The 24,461-nt window shown below is 46.4% G+C and overlaps 1 protein-coding gene across 4 annotated transcripts; it reads left to right on the top strand.

Annotated features, from left to right (window-relative positions):
- The first annotated feature begins 1,613 nt into the window (after positions 1-1,613).
- U2AF1 (U2 small nuclear RNA auxiliary factor 1) lies at positions 1,614-15,434 on the top strand. 4 transcript variants are annotated; one of them, XM_069474925.1, is made up of 9 exons: positions 1,622-1,750; positions 5,261-5,348; positions 8,168-8,234; positions 9,079-9,145; positions 12,334-12,383; positions 12,548-12,646; positions 13,537-13,670; positions 13,768-13,860; positions 15,144-15,434. In XM_069474925.1, exons 5-9 carry the CDS (start codon positions 12,354-12,356, stop codon positions 15,289-15,291), a joined length of 504 nt encoding a protein of 167 aa, XP_069331026.1. In that variant the 5' UTR covers positions 1,622-1,750; positions 5,261-5,348; positions 8,168-8,234; positions 9,079-9,145; positions 12,334-12,353; the 3' UTR covers positions 15,292-15,434. The 4 variants fall into 4 exon arrangements, with proteins under 4 accessions (XP_069331024.1, XP_069331026.1, XP_069331025.1 ...); XM_069474923.1 differs by lacking the exon at positions 9,079-9,145 and having other exon boundaries at positions 1,614-1,750; XM_069474924.1 differs by lacking the exons at positions 8,168-8,234; positions 9,079-9,145 and adding an exon at positions 8,984-9,021.
- The last annotated feature ends 9,027 nt before the right edge of the window (positions 15,435-24,461 follow it).

Below are 24,461 nucleotides of genomic sequence, written 5' to 3' on the forward strand. Positions count from 1 at the left end.
TCCACTGACTCCAGTGTGGTCTAGAGAGCCAAAGTTGTTCGTGCTGGTACTGAGGGTCCCATTGCAAAGTGGCAGGGATCGCTGGAGGCCCACTTGGGGTACCTTCTGGATCGCCAAAATGTCCACCTCAAATAATGAGATTCACAAAATTTGATTAAGCAGAGTTTGAGCGCAAAGCTTGAGGATGGGCCCCTGGGAGCACAGATTCAAGTTGTCCTGAGTGTACACTCCCACTCCCCCCGTGGCCATCCTCCAGCTTTGGGCTTCAATAAGCTCTCCACTATACTTATTCATATGTTCTGCATATCGCTATTTAAGGTTGACACCAACTTTCAACTCTCCAACAGTCTTCCTTCCTGGACTGTGTCTTGCGGCTGCACCCTCCGGACATGACACCGCCTGCTAGACATGACACCGCCTGGTAGACTGGCATCTGTCCTGTCACTTCTCTAGCCTCACTCCTGAGGCCCTGCTCCTCCAAAGAGGTTTCCAGTTTGCTGATCCAGCTCTTTCCCAGGTGGGAGGATGCTCTGTTGTCAAGAGAAATGCTATTCTAACAGGCAAATCCAAATGTGGGGGGCACAGCCTTCGGCTCTGCACAGTCAGGATGACCCTATGGTCCTGCCCCATGGCCAGGGGCTTGCCTGGTGAAGACCCAACCATAGTAGACACCTGGATTAGAAATTGGGCAAATTGAAGGTGAGTTGAGGAATGAGGAGACCAGATGAAAATGACTACATCATGGAGCTAAACTAGGGGAGGAATGAATAGAACCCTTCCAACTGAATGGTTCCAACCTGGTGCCCTGAGGGGACTGAGAGGGTATCCCAGAAGCGGGTCACAGGCCTGCCAGCTCCACCTCTGGGTGGCCGGGCAGGCAAGGGTGCTGGCAGGGGAGCGGAGGGTCTGAGAACAGAAAATAGCTCAGTGGGAGCTGCGAGAGGTTTGCACAACCGGTCAGGCCCTGGACTGAGCACCCGACTTCCCTGCCCGGGGCGGCTGTCCAGAGCATTTGCTCCGGACTAGCAGCCTCACCTCGCCCTCATCTGTCTTCCCGGAATTTGAAATATGGAGAGGACTGGGCAGCCACTCCGGAGTCCGGAGCTTGTGTTATTTTAATGTAAACTCGTTGTAAACAACTTAAGAAATGGCTCTTCTTTTCCTTTAACGAGCTACAGGTAGCTGCTCAACGGCGCGTACATTCAGGGCCACCTGACTCCAAGCCCCGGGGGGGCGGACCTCAAACTTGGCCCCAGTAAACTCCACCTATACTCGTTGCGCCTCAGGCTTTCTCTTTTAAGGAGACGGGGCCGACCCGGGAGCGGAAAGCCGGCACTCTCTAGTGCTCCCGCGGCGGGGCGAGCCGAGGCTCCCCAGCCCCGCCGTTCCGCGGAGAGCCCCAGGCCGGACTCCCGTCCGCGGCCGCCCAGGCCTGCCGAGAGTGTGCGGGCAGGAGGGCGCCGGCAGGGGGCGCCGGGCTCCCGCGCCGATAGGCGGAGGCCTCCCGCGCGCGCTACGCCCCGCCCCCGCGCACTGCGTCTCGCCCCCGCCCAGGGAGCGCCGCGCCGGATTGGGTAGCGCCGCCACGCCGGGGGCGGAGAGAGCGTCGTCGCGTCCGGGTGACGTCTCCCGCGGGCGTCGGCGGGGTCGGCGGCGTCGGCAGCGTCGGCAGCGTCGGCGGCGGGGTCGGCGGCGGCGGGTGGGAAATGGCGGAGTACTTGGCCTCCATCTTCGGCACCGAGAAAGACAAGTGAGTGAGAGCCGCCCGCCAGGGCTTTGGGCTGGGGCACGGCCGGGCGCGGGGCGGCGGGGCGGCTGGGCGGCGGCGGGCCGGCGCGGGGCGGGGGAGGGGCGCGGCGGCGGGAAGGAGCGCGGGCCCTTCCGGCCCCTCGCGCGCCCTCCCAAGCCGCGCGCTGCCGCCTCGTGGGCCGCGCGGCGGGAGCGGGGAGCTGGACCGCTGGAGCACGCCGGCGGGCGGCTGGCTCCGGCTCTGGGGGCGCCGCGGCCGCGCCCTCTCCCCCGGGTCCCGGCCACCCGCCCGTCAGCGCGCGGAAGCCGCCTCGTGTGGTGCTGAAGTTGTCTGACGGATCTGGGCCTCTCCGCTGTGAACACGTTTCTTCCAGCTTCAGGCTTTTAGCGTCACGTCGGGCAAGCCGACGTTAAGTCGCTAGATAACTTAGAGGGTCCTCGGTGCTGGGGTTTTACCCACTTAACAAGCTTCTTGCCTGTTATAGCGATTATGGGGTCGGCAGCAAGGACATGATGTGAAAAAGTATCACGGAGACTACTGAATTTACTGGCCGTAAAAGACATAGTCTGCTCTTAAAATACAGAAGTTCCTCCATTTACGGCGGGATTGCGTCCCGATAAACCCATCGTAAATCGTAAATGCATTTAATACCCCGAGTAAAACCACCGTAAAAGTCGACAGATGTTAAGTCGAGGACTGTCTGTAATTGAATATGCAATTCCAGTATAAGGAAAAGATGTTTTGGTAGGTTTTTTTTTTTTTTTTTTTTTAGGTTGCATGCCTTCCCTAATCAATTGTTAGGTTAAAAGTAAAAAATTTAATTTCACTTTTGTTTAATTGCCAACTTGACACATAGTAGTTTCCAGTGCATTGGCTGAAATTCAGATTCAGGGGAATGGCTCTAGTTTAAGGATAATTCTTACTTTGAAAACCTAAAGACGACACGTCTGGCTTAATCTACTCTTTAAGTAAGTAGTTACCATCTTGGCATTTTTCAGTGCCCTACAAAGCGTTCATGAATTTATATTTTCAGTGAGAAGCCCCTACATTTGTCATAATGTTTTTAATGCCACTTTTTTTATACACTGTTTAAAATGTTTCTGTTTTCCAGGATGGAGTCTATCTTGTAAAATGTCCTCTTTACACATAATAGAATCTCCTGTGTTGTTTGGAATCTCCTGTGTTGTTTCTTTCTAGCAAACTCTTATGCCAGGATCACCAGTCATAGTCACTCTGAAAACATTTATTGGGTGTCAACTGTAGACCAATCTCTGGGGACTCAAAGATGGATAAAATTTGGGTCTTGTCCTCAAGGAAGTCATGAAGGGAGGAGGTACATGTCCTCATAAAGATAATTAAAGTAAAACACATTAAAATGTGTTAAGTGCTATGGGAAAGTGTGTACCCTAAATGCTGTGAGATGACAGAGGAGGTGGCTTGGGAAGCTGGCCTTTGAATATGATCTTGGTGAATGAATAGAGCAGCTTTTCTGGTATGAGAGGTTTCTCTGAGTTTAGGCTGAAGAATTTATGCAGAATCAGGGGCATCATTAATTTCACCTTTTCATTTATATTTGTATGTACCATGACCTCTGTCTTACAAAAGAAAAACTTTACTTTAAAGGTTTATTCTGATAACATTTTTATATTTCTGCTATAATTAAGCACATCTCAACCTATTGGGGCTGTACTGTGAAAGTCATGGTTTCAGTTCTGAAAAGTTGATTTTTTTTAATCCAGGTTACTTATGTCTTCATTTCCAGGAGATGTGGGGTTTTAGCCTCTAGAAAACAAGATCAACTCGTAAAAAATGAAGACAATGGTTCCCATTAACTTTTTTTTTTTAATTTAAGCTAGTAGTAAAATGTAGGTCTCTACCAGTTAAATATTTAGCTTTTGGTAGAATGCAGTGGCTCACGCCTGTAATCCCAACATTTTGGGAGGCTGAGACAGGAGTATCACTTGAGGCTAGGAGTTCAGGCCGTGAACGGGCCACTTAACTCCAACCTGGACCACAGAGTGGAACACCCATCTCAAAAAAAAAAAAAGCCAGCTTATTATACATTTGAAGTTATGGACATTTTCTAGATCCAAGCATAGCCTTTCTAATAGCTTTTATGTGATAGTAAATGGTATCTTTTATATCTTTTCATTTTATTTCAGTAATTTAATAAGTAGACCACTGAAGTTTATTGCTAGAAAAATTTTGATTAATTTACTAAACTCTAAGTAACTGGGTATTGTGAAATGAAAGCCATCACTGCAAGTACAGGAACAAGAATTGTTTTAATTATATGAAATAATTGGATATTAATTGTTTAAGGAAGGGGTTTGCCCATTCTGAGATATTTTTTAAATAAGCTCTTTCTTCATTTTCAGGTGACTTCCTAAAGATATATTGTTGTCCACTCAAGTTAGATAATCTAAAGTGAGACTTCTAAGATAAGCTTGCAAGCTTGAAAATATACGTAGTAATCATTTTCCTCTCCTGATAAATTCATACGGGCCCATGTTTATTGCTACCTGGTAGTACATCAGTGGCTAGTCAGTATTCATGGTCTTCCACATTTCGTCAAGGTTGAGGACCTTCCATCTTAACTCTGGATTGACTGTTGAAACAAATGGCACTTGCTAAAACATTGAATTTACGGGGTAGCCCTCCCACCTCTGCAAGTTGAAATTTGAATGGAGTTCATCTAGTAAGATTTCATAATTCATCACAGCTCTGCTAAACCACCTGGCATTGCTGTCACACGGGCATGATTGCTGGTTTTCATTTGGTCTGGATCATCAAAGTATTTAAACAGTATTAAGGAAGGGGTTTGCGGTAGTGACAGAAGATGACCTTTGGTATCTCTTAAGACATGTTGGATCAGTCCCCTAATAGCTCATTTTCAGAATACTGAAACCAGGAGAGTTATTCACTTCAGACCTTTTTTTTTTTTTTTTTTTTTTAATTTCCTGTTGGTTTGGTCTCATAGGTTTTGAGAGAACCAACTTTTTCTATTTTCCTTAGATAATGATAGCACTTAGTGAGCACTGTGTATGGAGCACACATACATTCTCTCTAGCTTGGAAGAATGCCAGAGCATTTTCTTCATTTTTCAGATGGCACCTAAGACCTGGGGTGACTTGCCCTGACCTAGGCAGCTAGTCACAGAGGCAGGATCTTGACACACTATATTGTTTGGTGTTGTCAGTAGAGAATTTCATTATGGAAAACTGGAGAACAGATAAGGTTAAGTTAAATTTAGTTTTTGATGAGGAGGAATTGGGTTAGAATTAGAGTAGGCTTTGTTGAAAGACTAGCATGTTTGTAGAAAGGGAAGTTGAAGTTAAAGCTGTCCTAAAATATTGCAAGGAAAAGAAAGGTGCTTACTACCACAAAAAACTGTACACTTGTGTTTTTGTGAAGTAAAAAAAGTTTGATAGTGTATATCATGGTAATGACATATTTCCATGTGTTTGATATTTTCCCAGCAAAATAATCAGCTCTTATTTTCCCTTACAGAGTCAACTGTTCATTTTATTTCAAAATTGGAGCGTGTCGTCATGGAGACAGGTGCTCTCGGTTGCACAATAAACCGACCTTTAGCCAGGTTTGTTTGCTTTTTCTTTTCTTTTTTCTTTTTTTTCTTTCTTTTTTTTTTTTTTTTTGTTTTCATGTAAATTATCAAAACTTCATGTACTTTTTTAGAGGTAATTAATAATTTCCTAACATTGAGCAAGTCATTTTTTCCCCTCGTTTTTCCATTTGTGTTCCTAAGTGAATATGTTCTTTTGTTACAATGAGAACAAGGCAGGTAAACCACTCCCAGTGGAAGGTCTGAGGGCACCATTCCCTGTTTTTATCATTAGAGGAACTTGTTTAAAAATAAGTTCTAATGTTTGTTTGTTGGCTGTGCTTGGTACTCAGTGCCCTGCCATTCTCCCTATCCCTCTAATAGATATGTGTCCAGGGCTGGCAGCGCCCCTTTTCCAGGCACCAGTGGATGCAGAGTGGGCTTTGTGGTCTTTGTGGTCTTTGCTCCCTGTGGCCAGTAGCAGTGATGGAGCTGCCTTATGAGCTAGAGTGATTGTCATCAGGTCCACCATGCTGTACTGCTCAAGTTTCTCTGGGTGTGTCCTTACTTTCAGACCCCTAGTTGAAACAGCAAGTTGCATCATGTCATGCAAACATGAAACAGAGCTTACCAGGAGGAGATGGGCATAAATTGTTCATAGCCTGTCTGTTCAGTTAATCGAGAGGTAGGGGCCTGTTATCTTGGGCTTACACCTGCTGAGTTCAGTTGAACCAAAAATTGTGATTTTTTTTTTGATAGTTTTATTTTTGGTTAATTGAAGAAAAGGCAGGGTTTTGCACACTGCAAGGAATCACTGATGGATTAGAGGGAGAAAGCATCTGTAATAGCAGAAAACTTCTGCCCAAGTTTATGGGAAAATTTGAAAATCTATACTTGAGTCTTTCTAGACTTAGGGCTGGTGAGCTCCTTCCAACCCTCTGTTGCAGTCTGCATGTGCAGCCTCTGAACCATCATGTGACTATTGTGTGTGGCCCCTGGAAGCTGCCAGCCTCTGCCCTTGAGCTCACATCTTTCTGTATGTTCTCCTGTAAGCATTTAAGAAAATCCACCACTCAGTATAAGTGAGCTGAAAGGAAGAGACATGGGTGTTTTGCCATCAAAGCCCATGGAAAACCCCACAGCACAGTGTATTTTTAGAAGGGGAACAGATGGCTTTCCCCCTCCGTTATTCCTAATTACTAAGTGTTAGCATAACAAGAATCTATCTTTTAATACCTCTGGTTATATCTCTTTCTTTTTGTGAATTTCAGCACATTGGAGAACCTTGCTTTAAATTTCTATTTATTGTAATTGTTTTTTAAAACAAATGATTTGATTTATGAACTAAATCTCACCTAAACCACCAGCCATAGATTTTACAATAACCATGCACCTTAAGTGTGTGTCCACTCAGTCATATTACACGAGTTTTCTTTAAGCTAGCCGGAGACACCTGCTTTGTTTTTTTCTCAATGGTAGATTACCTCAGAATACTAAACGTGAAGTTAATTGGGGCACTGTGGATCAGACAACATGGTGATCGCATTAGAGTTTGAGGGGCTAGTAGTCTGTGTTAGCTGAAGCATCTCAGTTTGATTTGGCTGGTTGCTTTTAGGTAATCCCAGCCACCTCTGATTTTAATGGACCTGCATTGCCCGTTTGAGTGAAGTTTTCTTCATTAGACAGCCACTACCAGATCACCTGAGTGAGACCCACAGTGAATTTTACTTTTGACAATTAGGGTTCAGTTGAACTTTGCATCAGAGTTGTCACGCTGTCGTGACTCCAGCTGGAAACTGAGTAAAGTCAGTTTGGGGAAGCACCTATGGCTTAGAGAGGGTGCTGGACCCCGAGTGCAGGTGCCTGTTTGAGTCTAGTGGCTAAGCGTGTATGGTCTGGCTGCTGGACCTTCCTCCCAGGTAGGTTTCCCAGCTGCAGACCCTTGACTGGGGAGCTGTCTTACACCACTGCCCTTTAAAGGGAGCTAGAAAGGGAACCGGCTGGTTTTGTAAAACCACTTACAAAAATGCTTTACATACCTCTTGTTTAGACTGAACATTTATTTTTCTCAATCCTGCAGTTGTTGATCTAGCTGGTAAATCTCTAGCATAATTTAGGGTGGGTTTCTTTGTAAGCTTACAGTGATATGGACATTAAGATTTATGTATTATATTAGCCTACTAACTTAAACATGGTTTGTTTTTTCAGACAACTTGATTTTAAGAAGAACGGTACAGTGTAAGGTTTCAAGTCTGCCTGATCCAGTTTAAAGCACAAGGGCTAAAAGGATTTTTTTCCTTAAAAGAAGGAGTGGAAAAGAACAAATGTTTTAAGCTATTGTATTATGTAAACAGAGATCCCACCAAGAAAGTGTAAATAAGAGTCAGGTATCCATGACAGTTAAGAAACCTGTTTGGTGTGCCTGTTTGCTAAGACCAGAGAATTTGATGTACTGCATACGGTTGAGTTATGCATTTGGTTTCAAAAAATTATTTTGTCTGGGGAATATGATTATAATGTGAATTTTTCCACATCTTAGTGTCTGCTAGCTTGAAGTACAAGAAAATGGTAGTGTTCTATGATTTATCTTGTATTCAAACATTTAATAACGTGGGACTACTCAAAACAACAATTAAAATTTCTTCTTGGTTGCTGGCTGACTTGACCCAAGTCACTGCTCAAACTCTGTTTTCATAATATGATGGTTTTGATGTACTCTTCAGAAGACAAGTGTCTGACTTGCGGGAAAAACAAACAAACGTTTAGCCATTTGCAAACAAATTGTCTCTTTGCAATTGTCTAATATATGCACAGCAGCCAGTAGAATTCCCCTTTTTATTTTTTTTTCCCCGCAGACCATCTTGATTCAAAACATCTATCGTAATCCCCAAAACAGTGCACAGACGGCTGACGGCTCACACTGTAAGTCCCACAGTTGGAGAAATTTTTTTAAAACAATGGTGTTAAAGAGCCCACTCTTAATTGAGACAAACAATGTTGGCTTCTGAGCTGCTGACATAGAGCTGTTGCAAACAGGACAAGGTGCTGGAACTCCTTGGCGCACACAGCAAGAACTTGATACTTGGCCACGTTCAGGAGGCTTTTCTAGGAAAGGTTCCTGGCCGGGCCTCTTGCATTGATTGACCTTTGTCATGAGAGCGGGTCCGTCCATGTGAAATTGGGTTTTAACATTATCAGCCGATCATTGGTCTTTACAGTGACTGAACTCCTGGCCTTTGTTAAGTTCTTCCTGTAAAATTAAAAATCTTAGGAATATTAAGGAATCAAGAAGGTAAGTTGCCCAATAAGTGTGGGTTTTATTTCACCATTATAATTTTTTCTCTAGGAAGGGAGATTTCATGATATATAATTATTGTATTTCTCTAATACAGTAATTTTTTCATCAGTTTATTTAGGCACATTTCTTTCTCAGTTCATTAAAAGTTTTCTGTAACATCTAAGAAAATTTCGGTAGTAGCCTCGCAAGCTCTTTGCATTTTCACCTGAACTGAAATTTTGAAATGGAGAGTTTTTACATTCTGTAAACAGAAATACAGTATTAGTATATCATGAGATCTCTGTTACATTGCAGTGTTAGGGTGTTTCAAGACAGCCATCAACTAAGAGAAAACATCTCTGCTTCTGAAGAAAATAACTTGCTCTTTTTTCAGCATTGAATCTCGACTGAAGCGATTACCAAAGGCAGCCGGTTAAGTGTTTACATTTAATTTTCCATAATATAAAGTTGTTGCGTTTTGTATTTCAGACCATTGCCCTCTTGAACATTTACCGTAACCCTCAAAACTCTTCCCAGTCTGCTGACGGTTTGCGCTGTAAGTTCATACAAGTTCCTTCCCTGGTTCCCTGGGCTTGCGTGTCAGAGCTCAGTGTCCACTCCATCTGGTCTGCCGTGGTAGTGTCAAGGACCGCGTTTCAGTAGAGGTGGCAAGGAGCTTTTGTCCCACTGACCCCATGGAAAGCTCTGTTGGAGATTTGCACTCCTGCCCACGTGTTAAGGGAAAAAGGGACTGGAAAGGGTACCCTTTGAAACAGTGTGGAGCTGCTGCTCTCTCTCTCTCTTTACTCTGACCGTCATCCTAGGGGGAATCTACTGGAAGTAAACATGGAGTTATGTTTTTCCCTCTAAGAGCAACAGTGTTTGAATGTTTCTCCCACTTTCTGGAACTTTAAAAAACAAATTGTTTTGAAATTATTTTTCAGATTTTATTTCTTACTATCGTTTTTTCCTTAAACTCCATCCTGGAGGTCACACTTCAGCTGTGAGAGTGTTGTTCTGAGCATGCTTCCCAAACGAGGGTCTGCACCTTGCATTGACCCCTGAGTTTTCTCACCTGTCAGCCCTGTGCCAACTAGTCACACTGGGGTGGGTGTGCTCAGTTCAGATAGGTCCTTGACAAAAAAACTCAATTTTTACGAATGTACTTTGCATAGGTACGATCTCCAGCTGTAGGAGTTGGAGTTCCTTTGCTAAGTCTAAACTGGGCATTCAGTAGACATTACGAATTTTTTCATGTACTGAGAAATAAGAAATTTAGGTTGAATTTAATTTCTTTATAACTATCCAGCTGTGGAATCACTGGAATTTAGTCATTTGTGGATAAATTGAAATGAACACCTGGACTCTTATTAAAATCAAGGAGTCCAAACTGAAGGGTAGATACTTCTCATCTGCCAGATGTTTCAAGGCAGTAGAAGTTGAGATACCCTTGGACAGCCACAAACCTCAATTGGGTACACCTTTCACCTGGAGCCCCTCAGTTTATAGGGTGACCTGCACTGGGGGAATGATCCCAGAAGCTGGCCCCACATTGGGAGGCCTGGGTCATGCTCAGAGAGGGGTACACATTTCTGTGTGGGGTGGGGTTTTCTTGCAAATTTTCCTGCTGAGACACTGAATGCTTTTCCATGCTAATACTGACCTGACAGTAGAGGTTTCTTTCCCTGAATCTGATGGTAGCAGGATTTACTTGGTAACCCTTGGTTTAAAATACCTGGTGTTTTGTTTTGGTTTTTTTTTCTTTAATAAGATCAATAGGTAGAGGGAAATGTTTATATGTGAACTTCTTAAATAATTTTTGTTAACAACCCCTCCCTGGGATAAAAATGAGTGACAAGCAGGTGACTGAGTAACAGTAATTATTCTTTGCCCTGATTGTTGACTTGGGGACTGTGTGTGCTTTATTGACAATAGAATGTTGTATTAGTTTTCTTTGTGCCTTTATTTGCAATTCACAGTACTCTTGTTTTGTGTATACTACAAATAAAAGTTTAGCTATTGCTAAATATTCCAATTCTGGGGTCCAGATTGTACAAATTAAATGAGATTTTAATTCTGCATTTTAAGAAGAAATTAATTACCTAAAATTACTGGCTCTTTTTAGCATACCCTTTGACATGTAGAAAAAAGGTGCATACGCGTGAATTAAGGTTAAATATGAATCCCACTTTAAGAGTAATATTTCTGTGAGAAAACAGGTTTATTTTCCAAGTTGTATTATTTAAAATAGATCGAGTCATTTAAATAAATACATTTTTAGTAAATTAGTATTTTATTGCTCTTGTCTCTGCTTTTCAAGTCATTTTGATTGATTCAAAAATTTTGAGCAGAGTGAATGTAGCCAGGCAGTTAAAATAACCACCACAAAGCCTTTTCTCAAAGCTGCTAAAACTTTGAGCATGTAAATATTATTTTTCCTCCTCACATTCTTTCTGATGTGGAAAAGGAAATGAGTTTTAATTATTAAAATCTGCCCTTTGGAGTGGGCCTCTCTGGGCTAGTTTTTCTGTTGTTTATAACTTGATTTCTACTCAGGGGAGGAGGGGATGTTCCTGGTAGCTTTTAAATTGGGATATCCCGTGGTACCACTGGCAGGCTGTCAGAAGTAGCAGTTGCATTCAATAAGTTTTGGGTTTGAAAGCAAACTATATTCCTTGAAATTCAAAAATAACTGAAACATAGCCTCAGATAGGTTAGAAAGTGAACTTAAATCACTCTCAGAATTAGAACATAAGTTAGTTTTTGTTTTTAAAGATAAAAAGGTCTTTGAGCAAGCTCAAAGTCAGCTGCCTTTGGTGGGATGCACCGGATGAGGCAGCCAGACTTGTCAGCTGACCAGTCACCCAGGAGTGTGGTCCGTCCAAGACTGGGCTGGCCCAACCTGACGCCAGTCGGGCCTTTGCCTGCCCCCATCTGGCTCTCTGAAACATCAGTTTATCAATGTGCCAGCTTTTGATTTCTCAGGGTTTAGAGAACTCTAGAATTTGAACATAAAATTTGGTAGAGAGAATGATAAATTTGCAAAATCTACCCATACAGGGGACGTGATTTCACTTAGTGCATGTGAATTATGAAGAATAAACTGATGGAAATAGTTCTGGAATGTAAGATAAGGATGCTTTCTTCCACAAAGCATTGCACCTTTCTCTTTATTTGGGGGCACCTAAAATACGGTAATTGTGCCTGATAATCATCCTACCGAGTCTTTACGGTTGCTTGGGTTTTAATCGCATCAGAAAAATTTATAGCATTCTATGGCTGACAGTCTGTGAAAGAAATTAGTTAGGAACATAAGCTCTTAATCACTTACCCTGATTTCCGCTTTCGTTTTAAACTAATAAAGGGGGAACAAATCAGTGTGCTTACTTGGCCTGTATTCTAAATCTTAAAAGGAAAAAAATTTTATTTAAAAGTTTATCAATTTGAGAGTCAACTTTTCCTCACACTTTGTGAAAATGTGGCCCTTTTGATGCTGATTAAAACTGGTTGTGGTTTTAATACTTGAATAACCAGAATTGAGACTGTCACAGGGGCATTTAAACCTCAGCACACTTCACACCATTAACAAGCAGCTGTGTGCCGCGGCTGCCCAGTGCTGCAGGGTGCAGCTCTGCCGGGTTTTCTCTAGATAATCTCGTGTGTTGTCGTAGCAGTTTGAGTTTAAGCGCAAGAGTTCACTCTCGGTTAACCCCTTCTAACCAGCAAGATTTCTGTTGTTTCCAGGTGCAGTGAGCGATGTTGAGATGCAGGAACACTATGATGAATTTTTTGAGGTAAGAAAATTGACTGCTGTGGTTGGTAGACCTCTTGACCTTCTGTGTCGGCTTGGAAGGAGTTAAAATTTTTGTCCAGTAATAACCATACTTACACATGAGCTATATTTAATTACACTTTTAACATATATAACTATCCTTAAGTCTCTGTGATCTCCCTTTAGGAGGTTTTTACAGAAATGGAGGAGAAGTATGGGGAAGTTGAGGAGATGAACGTCTGTGATAACCTGGGAGACCACCTGGTGGGGAACGTGTACGTCAAGGTAGGAACAAGACGGCGGCAGCCTCGTGTGCGGCAGCTCAGGCTGACAAGTGAGGAGCGGGTGCCCTGGTAGCGGTTAACCTTGACCCCGTAGGCTCAGGCTCACGAAGGACTCGGAGGGTTGACTCCGTGCTTTGCCAGCTCTCAGGTGTCTCTGGTGTCTGGCCGGCCACACACCCCATCAGCTGCGGGCCCAGTCCGCGGCGTTTTAGTGAAGAATGTCTAGCAGTTGCTTAGAAGCTGTTTGGACTAGAGAGAAGTTAATTCATTTATGTTTGTTCTCTTTCCTTTTTTAAAAAAATAAAACCTCATTTGCCTACACAATCGTTACATTTGCTCCTTTAACCAATTGGATTTGAAAACGAAGGCAACAATTGGCATAATCATAAATAAAGGGTTGGCTGGTTTTTTAAATTGTCCTGCAACATCATTCCACCCTATTATATGTAAGTGAGCACATAATATCTGTTTGGATCAGTGATTGAAAATGTGTTACTGGCCGGGCGCGGTGGCTCACGCCTGTAATCCTAGCACTCTGGGAGGCCGAGGTGGGCGGATCGTTTGAGCTCAGGAGTTCGAGACCAGCCTGAGCAAGAGCGAGACCCCACCTCTACTAAAAATAGAAAGAAATGATCTGGACAGCTAAAAATATATATAGAAAAAAATTAGCCGGGCATGGTGGCGCATGCCTGTAGTCCCAGCTACTCGGGAGGCTGAGACAGGAGGATCGCTTGAGCTCAGGAGTTTGAGGTTGCTGTGAGCTAGGCTGACGCCACGGCACTCACTCTAACCTGGGCAACAGAGTGAGACTCTGTCTCAAAAAAAAAAAAAAAAAAAGAAAATGTGTTACTAAAGTGTGAGCACCAAGCCATTTTTATTTTCTCTTTTCAGTTTCGCCGTGAAGAAGATGCAGAAAAGGCTGTGATCGACTTGAATAACCGTTGGTTTAATGGACAGCCGATCCACGCTGAGCTCTCGCCTGTGACCGACTTCAGAGAAGCCTGCTGCCGCCAGTATGAGATGGGGTGAGTGTGGGGCAGACGGACACAACCGCCTCCACAGTGACTGGGCACAGCCCAGGGTTGTGTGTGCACCAGGTAATAAGCTGTTTCTGACCCACAGAGAATGTACACGAGGCGGCTTCTGTAACTTCATGCATTTGAAGCCCATTTCCAGGGAACTGCGGCGTGAGCTATATGGGCGCCGGCGCAAGAAGTGAGTATTCCCATGTGGCCATTGTAATGCTTGATGGCTTTTTTTGCCCTTAAGAAAACAAAAAATGGCGAAGGTGTTATCTCTGTTTAGAAAGTGCTGCTTAGAACTCAGTACATATTTAAAAATATAAAAGTATACACTACATCTACCTGCACACAGAAAAATAATCATCCCACTTCTCCAGTAGAGATCAAACCTTGGTACTTAAACAAGGGAGTGGTTAAATGGTAACCACTAAAATGAAGTTCATGAAGAATTGAGTGGTACGGTAGTTTATTCTCCCAGATACAGTAACTTCCTTTAAATACTGCATGTGCCCATGGGGGTTTCTGTTGATTTGGGGGTGTATTAGTGGTGTCCTCCCTTCCAAACACTGGCAGTACGGCCGGGCAAGGTGGCGCACGCCTATAATCCTAGCACTCTGGGAGGCTAAGGCAGGAGGACCGCTTGAGCTCAGGATTGCTTCAAGACCAGCCTGAGCAAGAGTAAGACCCTATCTCTACAAAAAATAGAAAAATTAGCAGTGTGTAGTGGCATGTGCCTATAGTCCCAGCTACTCGGGAGGCTGAGGCAGAAGGACCACTTGAGCCCAGGGGTTTGAGGTTACTGTGAGCTCTGATGATGCTACCAAACTCTAGCCAGGGTGAGAGAGCAAGACTGTGTCTCAAAAAAAAAAAAAAAAAAAACACTGGCAGAATTGGGCATAGTCACATGTGTCTGGTCTGGCATTTAAATGCTCAACCATCATGTCACAGAGCAGAGAGAATCAAGATGTTGGAGTATGGGTTCTACTTCCGAGTTAGATTGAGTTCTGATCCTAGAGGGAGGGGTTCTCATCCCTCTCCCATCACACAGACATTATTGGTGATTCTGTCTTATTGTCAACAAAAAGATACAGAAGCAAACTCTGCTTTTCCCATCCCAGAAATGGGCCTAGTGGACACCGTAGCTAACGAGCACCTGCGGGGAGGGCTTGAGTGGCAGGGCGCCTGGTGTCTGTCCGGTGAGGGTTGAGGGTAATGTGCGTCCAGTTCATGTTTTATCAGGATTCCCCATGAGCATGTGAGTTGGTTTAGAAGACGTTGAAGATGTGAGATGTCAGACATATTCAATTATAAATTGTGTATTTTTTTTCCTGAAACTTTAACATGTGAAATCATAGTTAGGGCTTGCAATTTAGTTGGCAGCATTTTGTTCTTTATTAGTGCCATCAGTTTGATGAGGTGCAGTAACTTAAAGTGTTAGTATTGATGCTACAATTTCCTTGTTTTGCTTGGTTGCAGGCATAGATCGAGGTCCCGGTCCCGGGAGCGTCGTTCTCGGTCTAGAGACCGTGGTCGTGGTGGTGGTGGCGGCGGCGGTGGTGGCGGTGGGGGACGGGAGCGGGACAGGAGGCGATCTCGAGACCGTGAAAGATCGGGGCGATTCTGAGCCGAGCCATTTTTACCTTACGTCTGCTAGAAAGTGTTGTAGTTGATTGACCAAACCAGTTCATAATGGGAATTTTTTTTAAAAAACAAAAAAAAAAACATCACAAAGATGCGTTTCTGAATAAAATTTGTAGTGATACAGTATTCTTGGTGTGACTGACTTCTTGTGGAGATTTCTTTGTTTTGAATTTCTTTTCCTTTATAAACCTGCCAGTTATCAGTCCTCAAGGTAAAGATGAATATCCATTTATCCCTTTGGGTATAAATGAAATCCTATTGTTTAAACTTGGGGTATGAAATTAAAACACCAGATAAGGGAAAATTGATATGGGAAAAAGATCTCTTTCTTGTTTTCTACATTTTACTGAGGAATCCACAGCCTGTTGGGGTCTCTTTGCTTACTAGTTAATAAATGCTTAGGTGAAACTCCTTTTAATAGACAACATTTCTTACCTGTGAGTTTTCCAGTTTTCCTTCCAGAGCTACGATGCATCCTGAAATGCGAGTGGTAAGTGAAAGGCGGACGTGCTCAGCAAAGCGGGCCGAGAGCCGGCGTGCTCACTGGGTTGCATCGCTGATGGCCGAGCCCCTAAACCAGGCTGGGCGCATGTGGAGCCCCGCAGTGCAGATGCGCCTTTCTCTAAAACCTTCTGTCTGCTGTTGCTGCCCCATAGCTACTTCTGTTCATGACTCGGGTGGTCTGTGTGCTGGTGGCATAACGCGTGACAGCCAGCTGTTGACTTGTTCATGTCTGTCCCACGCCTCCGTGCTGGGGGCTGCGTGTTTCATATCCAAAACCAATGTGGTTCCGAGTGACCATCTGAAGTCATCACTAGGTGCTCATGTGTCTCATCCTGACGAATCTCCAAGCTCTGGGTGAGAACTGGTTTTCTGCTGTGCTGCCCTAGTGCGCAGGCGCTGCGCCCGCCTGCTGGGAGCGGGAGCTCCGTGAATGTTGGGAATCCTGCTGTTGGTCTAGGAGAAAACAGCTCTTCGCCGTAACTGCACACTTAATATATTTGGAGGGAAATACTACTTGGCCACTATGTTTCATGAAAGTTTTTACGTGATTCTGTGGATCCAACGTTGGTTTGTTCAGGTTTGGGCTGCTAAAATTTTTTTTTTTTTTTTAATGATGGTGGACAGAATGGAAGTGGCGGTTTTTAGTGAGGGTAGGTAGTTTTGTTTAAATCTTGAACTCTCCGTACCTTCAAAAGTCAGTATAAGTATTTCATTTCTTCTACCTTAAGTTCGGTCACAATTGTGGCCATTTATTGAGTCATTGCCACTCAGTCTGAAGTAGGGAAGGTGGCAAAAATTGCATTTCATATTTAACATTGATTAGAATCGGCTTTTCCTCTGAAAGTCTTTAAAATGTGAACGAAAGTACCATAAAAATGTCTTCAAACCTTGCAGTGAGATGAGCTTACAAAGTAAAGCTTTCCCACCCTCCCCCCTGGGTGCCCCCTCGGGGTCTGAAGCAGGAAGTTGAGGCCTGTCCCAGAGATATCCCCGCTCCAGGTGTGCTTGGGTCGCAGCTGGTCAACAGCCCAGTGACATAGTCATGGAGTCTGCCAATGCCAAAGGAACAGCTTTTACGTCGGTCCTGTGTCCAAGCGGATTTTTGTAAAAAGGAAGAATACAAAAGCCACTTGACATAATTTTGTAATGAATGCAGGCTCCAATACCAATTTTCTGCAAATCAGTTTTCTCCTGAATGTTACATGATGTATGTGAAGATGTCACACCAAATGGTGAGCAGCTGCAGAAACAAACTTGGGTACGGTATCAGCATATTTAATTCAACAGTTGTGTTGAATTATCTCAACCTTTTGCTCCTTTGCAGCTTTTTTTTTGCTTGTTTTGTCAGTAGGCCTAAGTTCACTGTACACGGGTGTATAGTAGGTAAGAATCGTTTTAAATATTTCTATTAATAAAATGATTGATGGGGTTGCCATTGCCCTGCTAATTGGAGAAGATTCACTACCTTGAACTGCAAGTGGGGAAGGGATTGGCCATCAGAAGTGGTGGTTGGCGGTCACTGCCTCGCTTGGTTCAGGACTGCTTATCTACCAAAAGGCATAAACTGCAAATGATTTCTTTAAAAAAACGTCTCTGGTGGGGTGTGGTGGCTCTTGGGAGGGTGTGGAGAGAGGATAGCTTGAGGTCAGGAGTTCGAGACCAGCCTGAGCAAGACCGGTCCCCATCTCTACTAAAAATAGAAAAATTAGCCAGGCGGGGTGGTGCACCTGTAGTCCCAGCTACTTGGGAGGCTGAGGCAGGAGGGTCGCTTGAGCCCAGGAGTTTGAGGTTGCGTGAACTACGACAACGCCACTGCACTCTGTCTGGGGTGACAGCGACATTATCAAATAAAAAAGGTCTGAAAGCACAGAAAACAAAGCATGGCATTACAAATTCTAATTCTAGGTCCTTTGTAATGGAAAGTAAGACTTTGGGTCTTGTTACACTAAAATGTCACATTGAACTTGATTGTCTAGCTAGTCTGGAGGCCGAGGTGGGAGGATCCTTTGAGCCCAAGAGTGCAAGACCAACCTGGGCAACATAGGGAGACCTGGTGGAAGAATAAAGAGAAAAAAAGGACTTGATTGTGTTTGGCCCTAAGAAAGCTTCCCTTTGTTTAGTCCGGTAGTTCCCAGGTAGATTTCACAATCCGTGTAAGTTTCCCCAAAGAAACGTGATCAACACGATTTTCCAACTTTTAATTTGCCAAGTGGGACTTTTTAACTGGTTTTCATCAAATGTCACCGTCATTTCATGAAACAGCATTGTACTTCCGTGAGCCAGCATGAAGATGCTGGTGTTGCTGTAGGCCGCCACCCACCCGTGTCACCCGTATTGTCAGGAACAGGCCATCCCCAGTCTGACTTCCCCCAAGGCTTTCAACGCCAAGATTCGCATCTCTGACCTGGGGCAGAAGGAAAAGTGGGTGAGTTCCCACTCTGGCCTCGTGGTGTCAGAGGAACACCAGCCGCTCCCCTCTGAAGACCTGGATCTGCCCCATCTGTGTCAACGAGCACATGGTGAAAAGTGGCCAAGATGGCTTTCAAGTCCAGGTGCGGCTGCAGCCCTGCAGGGCGCCCGCACCACCCAGCTCCAGACAGGTCTGTGCGGTGCCTCCGGCGAGCCCCCGGGCACCGTGGCCAGGGTTCACACTGGCGAAGTCTCATGTCCGTCTTCACCAAGCTGCGGAACAAGGTTGTGACCGGCACCCTGTGCGGGCCAAGTTCAGGTGCCCTGGCCGCCAGAAGATGCACATCTCGAGGAAGCAGGGCTTTACCAAGTTGACTGCGGATGGATCTGGAGACACGGTGGCTGAGAAGCGGCTCGTCTCAGATGGCTGTGGGGGCACACACAGCTCCACTCATGTCCCCTGACAAGGGCGGGCCCTGTGCTGTGAGGGTTTCCACTCTGCTGCCCCTCCTCACGCCCAGTACATCCTGCTTCCTGTCCACAAAGGAAAGCACTTTAATTTTTCACTGGCAAATACTTATACATAAAAGTAGAGAATGTTGCAAGGAAGCCCAGACACTTGGACCCTGCACACCTAAGTCTGCGTCCCTACCACGAGGACGTTTGCCCACCCTGCGCACTCGGAGGGAAGGACAGCCTCGCGCAAGCCCCGCTGTATGGCCAGCTGCTGCAGTGCCGCCTCTTCACCTGCCCTCGGCTCTGGGGTTTAGCAGCCACAGCAGGCTGGCACCAGTACGTGACCTGGCTGGCACCTGACCGTTGCAGCTGGCGCTGCAGGGCGGAGTGAGAGGGCCGCTGCCTCCAGAACTGGGGCTCAAACCGAAAGGGCCCTTCCCAGGCGCCGCTGCTCCCAGGGCTCCCTTAGCTCAGACGAGCACCGTGGGAGGGACCTCGGGAGGCTGTGGAAGCCGCAAAACTGGACGGTGGCTGTGGGGGCTTAAAGTTTGGAGTGAGTCAAAAGGCTGAACTCAAGCATCCTGAAGGCCACATGTGGCCCCCCAAAAAGCTACAAGGGATAGACAATCTCAGAACTACTTTCAACAAGACGTGTGGGCGCCTATATGTGGAAGAGCCCAGTGGCATCATGACCTCCTGGCCCATCTGGCTTGGTGGCCTTGCTCTGCTGAGCTCTGGGCTCTGCCCTCGGTGGGATTTCACATCGCTTCGGGCCAACGGCGAGCCGTCTGCGGCAGGCCGCCACCACGGACAGCAAAGCATGTGCCCAGCGTCTCACGTCTCATTGGCAAGTCGATGCTACTTATTTTTCTGGTCAGAAAAAAAGGACAACTTCCAAGTTTTTTCCCTGAAATGTGTATGATACTGATAAAACCTCACCCAAATGGCCCACAGAACTACAAGGGAGTTCCAATTCTGAATATGGATGCAAAAAACCCTACATACAATATTGGCAAACAGAATCTAGCAGCATACCAAAGTAAATATGTCACTAGTAGGTGGGATTTATTCTAAGAATTCAAGGATGAATTATATCAAATATTCAATCTGTTCTATTTTAAGTTTTCTTAGGAGACTCCTAATGATGCTTGTGTTGTATCTCCTGGCTGGCTCCCATGTTTGTCGTATTTTCAGTGAGATGTATGATGCATACACATGCCAAGTGCCTAAAACCTAAGTCTGGTTCCAGGACAGTCACCAGGTGATCATCCTGGTAAGTCCATCCCAAGGCAAGAAGTAGCACATTGCCAGCATCCCAGGTCAGCCCTCCCCAACCACAAAACTCTTCCTTTCTCCTAAAGGAAACAATTATCTTGACATTTGTGGTAATCATTTTGTTTTGTTTTTATTATTTTACAATCTACATAGGCTTCACTAAAAATTATAGTTTTGCCTGTTCTTGAATTTTATATAAATGGAATCGGCCAGATGTGGTGGCTCACACCTGTAATCCTAGCACTTTGGGAGGCTGGGGTGGGAGGATCGTGTGATCCCAGGAGTTGGAGGCTGCAGTGAGCTGTGATGATGCCACTGCACTCCAGCCTGAGTGACAGGGAGAACCTGTCAATCAGTCAATGGAATCATGCATTTTGTTTGGCTCAGCTTGTCAGCAACATTCAACTGTTGGACACAGCTGGCTTGAAATCTGCAGCTGGAGGCACATGGATTTGGTGAGCAAAGAACAAGGCAGTTAACATGGTGCTGGCGCCACTGACCCGTGCGAGAGGAAAGGACTCTGAAAAAGGAGGAGGCGGCGCCTCCAGGCGGGTGGAACAGGGAGGGCCAAGTCTCTGAGGTAAGAACGAGCTTGGTGGGCCGGCAGGACAGGCTAGCGCCAGGTCCTGATGTGGAGACAGCCCTCAAATCTTGGGGCTCCTTTCCCGCCAAGGGCCCTGCTGCTCAGAGCGTCTGTGCGCTGGGGGGCCGGGCTGCAGCGGCCAGCCTGCGAGGGCAGAGGGAGGGAGAAACCTCTCGCAGTGAATCGGCACCTTCTAGGCCACTGGCCACTTGCACAGCTCTCGCTGGAGCACCTGTTCAAGTCTTTTGCCCATTTTAAAAAAGTGAGTAGTTTGCCTTTTTCTTATTTATTTCTAGGAGTTCTTTATCCAGTCTGGAGATGAGCGTTGTTGCTGTGAGTTGCAAATGTCTTCTCCCAGGCCGTGGCTGGGAGATACCTCTCTTAGTGGTATCTTTTGAAGAACACAAGTTCTCAGAATTAATCTAGTCCAATCATCAGCCTCTCTTTTGTAGATGGTGCTTTCTGTGGGAGGCGCTTTTTGCCCCCCAAGTTCCTGCTGACATTCCGTGTTTGCCGTAGCTTTATTGTGTCGCCTTTCACATGTGGCTCTATGATTTAGTTCTGATCGTTTTGTGTGGATGGCATCAGATTGATTTTTTTCTACATGGATATCCGGTTGCTCCAGGGGCATTTATAGTAAAAGCAGCCACCTTTCCCCCCTGAACTGCAGGGGTGCCTTCGTGGTCAACCGAGTGGCCACAGGCAGCTGGGCCCGTTTCTGGGTTCCCCGCTGTCCCTGTGCCTAGGGTATACCGCGAAGGCACGAGGGCCCGTGGGGTTTGCGGGTAGGTCGGATGTGGACTCGGAGAGAGGATTCAAGGCGCCCCCAGCGGCTTTAACCTTGGCAGACTTTTTTGCCTTTATCAACTTTATTACCGTTAAAGCTGATTAGAGAACATGAATCTAGGTTTCAGGGCCCACAGAACGTGTAGTTCCACCCCATCCATGGTCTGACCTCGGGACGGGCCCCCTGGGGTCACCATGGGCCCACAGAGCACGTGCAGTCACCAGGATGGCTGCCCTGTGCCAGCCTGGGAAGTGGGGGAGGGGAGGATGTCTCCAGGGCTCGCACCTTGGCAGCAGACCAGCGTCCTGCCGTCCGGGATTTGCACGGGTCAGTGCCAGAGCCCGGTCATCACACAGGCCACGCACACCTCCTCCCTGGGAAAGGGAGGGAGGGGGAAGGAGGGAGGATGTTGTCCCCTCATGGGAACGCAATGCTGTGCCCCAGTATTCCTGCAATGCTGTGCCCCAGTATTCCTCGGCACTGTCTCTCAGCCTGCTGGGCTTGAGCTGGCAACTTCCCAGGGTGGGCTGGGCGGGGCTGTCCTCCTTGTCCCTACAGCTGCTTCCCCACTGCTTCCCACTGCTTCCCACTGCTCCTTGGAGGCTCCCCTGGCTCCACAGACAGACGGTGGCTTCTGTCCCAGGAAAGTTGTGAGCAGGTGAGAGCCATGGCCATGCAATAGTCAGGTTAACTCAAGAGCCACCTGCGGCCACGCTGGCACGCCACTCCCTCTGCCTCCCTGGCACGTGAGGCTGGGCCCTGGCCAGAGAGGCTCCTGAGCGGCTTTGCAGGAGACCGCAGGGGAGCGTTGGCAATAACCTAGAACGGCCAAGTCTGGAAAATACTGCCCTCCTCCCATTGTCAAGTTCCTAAGAGAAAACAGTCCAAAGCTGAAATTGCCTTCCTCCCCACTTTAATGTTCAAAGAAACTGGAGTTCAAGGTCCTTTCTTTCCACCACATCTTACGTAAAGGAACCTTCTCAACCAAACAACCCTGAGACCGAGACCAACCAGGTGGCTGTCTTCCCTGGCCCTTGTTCCAGGGGCAGCAGGACAGTTGCTGCCAGACCATGTGGCCCTCTCAGGAGAGACCAGGGCTCAGGGGTCTATCGGACCAGCAAGTGAGGTGACCAGTCAGTGTCAGCCTGTCCCCCACTGGTACCCACTAGATGGACCCAGTTAGACGGTGCACAGTGGCTCTGAGGGAGGGGCGCTGTCCCAAGCAGGGGCCCGCGTCTTGGGACGGACTGCAGTCTTGCTCAGAAGACGCCTGCACATCCCACGCACTTGGCTCGCTCCCAGCTGCTGCGTCCTTGCAGAGAACGTGCAAACCGTACACAGCAAACCTTAGACTCACAAAACGCCCACCTGCAGCCGTCTGGTGGACAATATTCAGGGACCTACTTCAAGTCCTGGAAATCGCACGTCTTTTTTCTTTTTATCAGTTGAATCATAAGCTCAAAAAAGGTGAAACATCAGCAATTTCATGTGGTTCAAACTAACGTGTCCCAGGTTGGGTTGGGTCGGGCTGCTGGGTCTGGCCCTTTCTCTGCCCCCTGCTCCTGAGGCCCCGGGCAAGTCACCCCAGCCCTCTGCACCACTGCCGTCTTCCGTGAGGTGGGGACTGGCCGGTGCCTCCCCCGCAGCCGTTGCGGAGGCTTCGTCCGCTCCCACGGGCAGAGCTCTCAGCGCACTGCAGCGAGGGCGTGAAGGCCAGTGCTGGTGTCAGTCGGGACAGTCCTGGCAGGTGAAGGCCGGACGTAGGGTGGGGCCGACCGGCAGAGAGTAGGCAGGAAACTGACAGGCCTGTGGGGCAGAAAGAAGCGCTGAGAGACGGTGCAAAAAGTAGCGCAAAAGTCGTACTCATAACGTGACCACACGTTGCTGGACACGGTGGAGTGGGGATGTGAGAAAGAGACGTCCCACGCTCCGGGACCAGAAGACGTACCAGAGTCAAAAAGAACAGAACACTTGGGAATAAATTTAAGCAACGAAGGGCAGGACTTGCACGCTGAAAATCACAAAACATTGCTGAAAAAACATTAAAGAACTAAACGAATGGAAAGACATTCTGTGCTCGTGGATTGGAAGATTTAAAGTCGTTCAGGAGGCAGTACTGCCCAAGGCGATCTACAGGCACAGGGCGATCCCCGTCACAGTCCCATTGCCCCTTTGCAGGGTCAGAAAGGCTGCCCTAAAATTTCATATGGAATTACAAGGGATGCTGGAAAAAACGAGACAATCTTAAAAAAGAACAACGTTGAGGGGCTTGCACTTCCTGATTTCAGAACTTGTTACACAGCCACAGTAATCAAGACAGCGGGACTGCAGGGAATTCCTACCTCACGTTGCCTCGATGCCCTTTGGATGGCGGTTGGACCCTCTCACCAGCCGGGCTCAGCCCCGTGACAGGGTTTCAGCCCTCCTCCCCCCGGTTCCTCAGGGTGGTCGGTCCACGCACCTGCCTCGCACCACCGCCTCCTGGGGACCCCTCCCACCTCCTGCCTGACTGTTCCACAGACCCCACACCCCGCAGGGACTGTGCAGATCTGCCACCTGCCACTGTGACCCCTCTGTCCCAGGTCACCACGGAGCTTTACATTTGTTTACATTTCTCTCTCGAATGGCGCCATGAACGGTCTGTGTTTGTATCCACAAGTTTTGATAAATTTTAACTTTTAATAATAGGTTGGTGTGTATTTTATGGTAGTAAATGATAAAATAGATTAGTACCTACATATATTTTATGCATTCACGACATACCTTTTTCTTTCTTTTTTCTATATTTCCAGGCTACATGGTTAATCTGTGAGTTTTTTCAAATTGCCGAAAATCTCCAAAAATTTTTGAAAAAAGTTTGCATATAAGTGGACCCTTGCAGTTCAAATCTGTTCTTTGAGGGTCAACTGTACTGGCAAACTCTGAACAGAGCTGTTGATGAGATCATCGTTTTGTGCCAATGTTAATTTCCTGACTTTATTAATAGTTGGTTGTATTGTGATTGTAGAATATAATTCTTTGTTTTTAGGAAATACTGAAGTATTTAGGGTAAGGGGACATCGTGTCTGTGACTTGCTCTCCACAACTCAGAGAAAGCAGACCGATGGACACATCAGTTCATATACCACGTGTGTGTGCG

This window comes from Eulemur rufifrons, chromosome 7 (genome assembly GCF_041146395.1).
Source record: "Eulemur rufifrons isolate Redbay chromosome 7, OSU_ERuf_1, whole genome shotgun sequence".
In the NCBI taxonomy this organism is placed as follows: domain Eukaryota; kingdom Metazoa; phylum Chordata; class Mammalia; order Primates; family Lemuridae; genus Eulemur; species Eulemur rufifrons.

What these genes read in the sequence shown, in the direction of transcription:
- U2AF1 (XM_069474923.1), top strand. Translation starts at nt 1,707, where the DNA reads ATGGCGGAGTACTTGGCCTCCATCTTCGGCACCGAGAAAGACAA. An exon ending in TGGGGAACGTGTACGTCAAG is followed by an intron (nt 12,647 to 13,536) that starts GTAGGAACAAGA and finishes TTCTCTTTTCAG; the next exon opens with TTTCGCCGTGAAGAAGATGC. An exon ending in TATGGGCGCCGGCGCAAGAA is followed by an intron (nt 13,861 to 15,143) that starts GTGAGTATTCCC and finishes GCTTGGTTGCAG; the next exon opens with GCATAGATCGAGGTCCCGGT.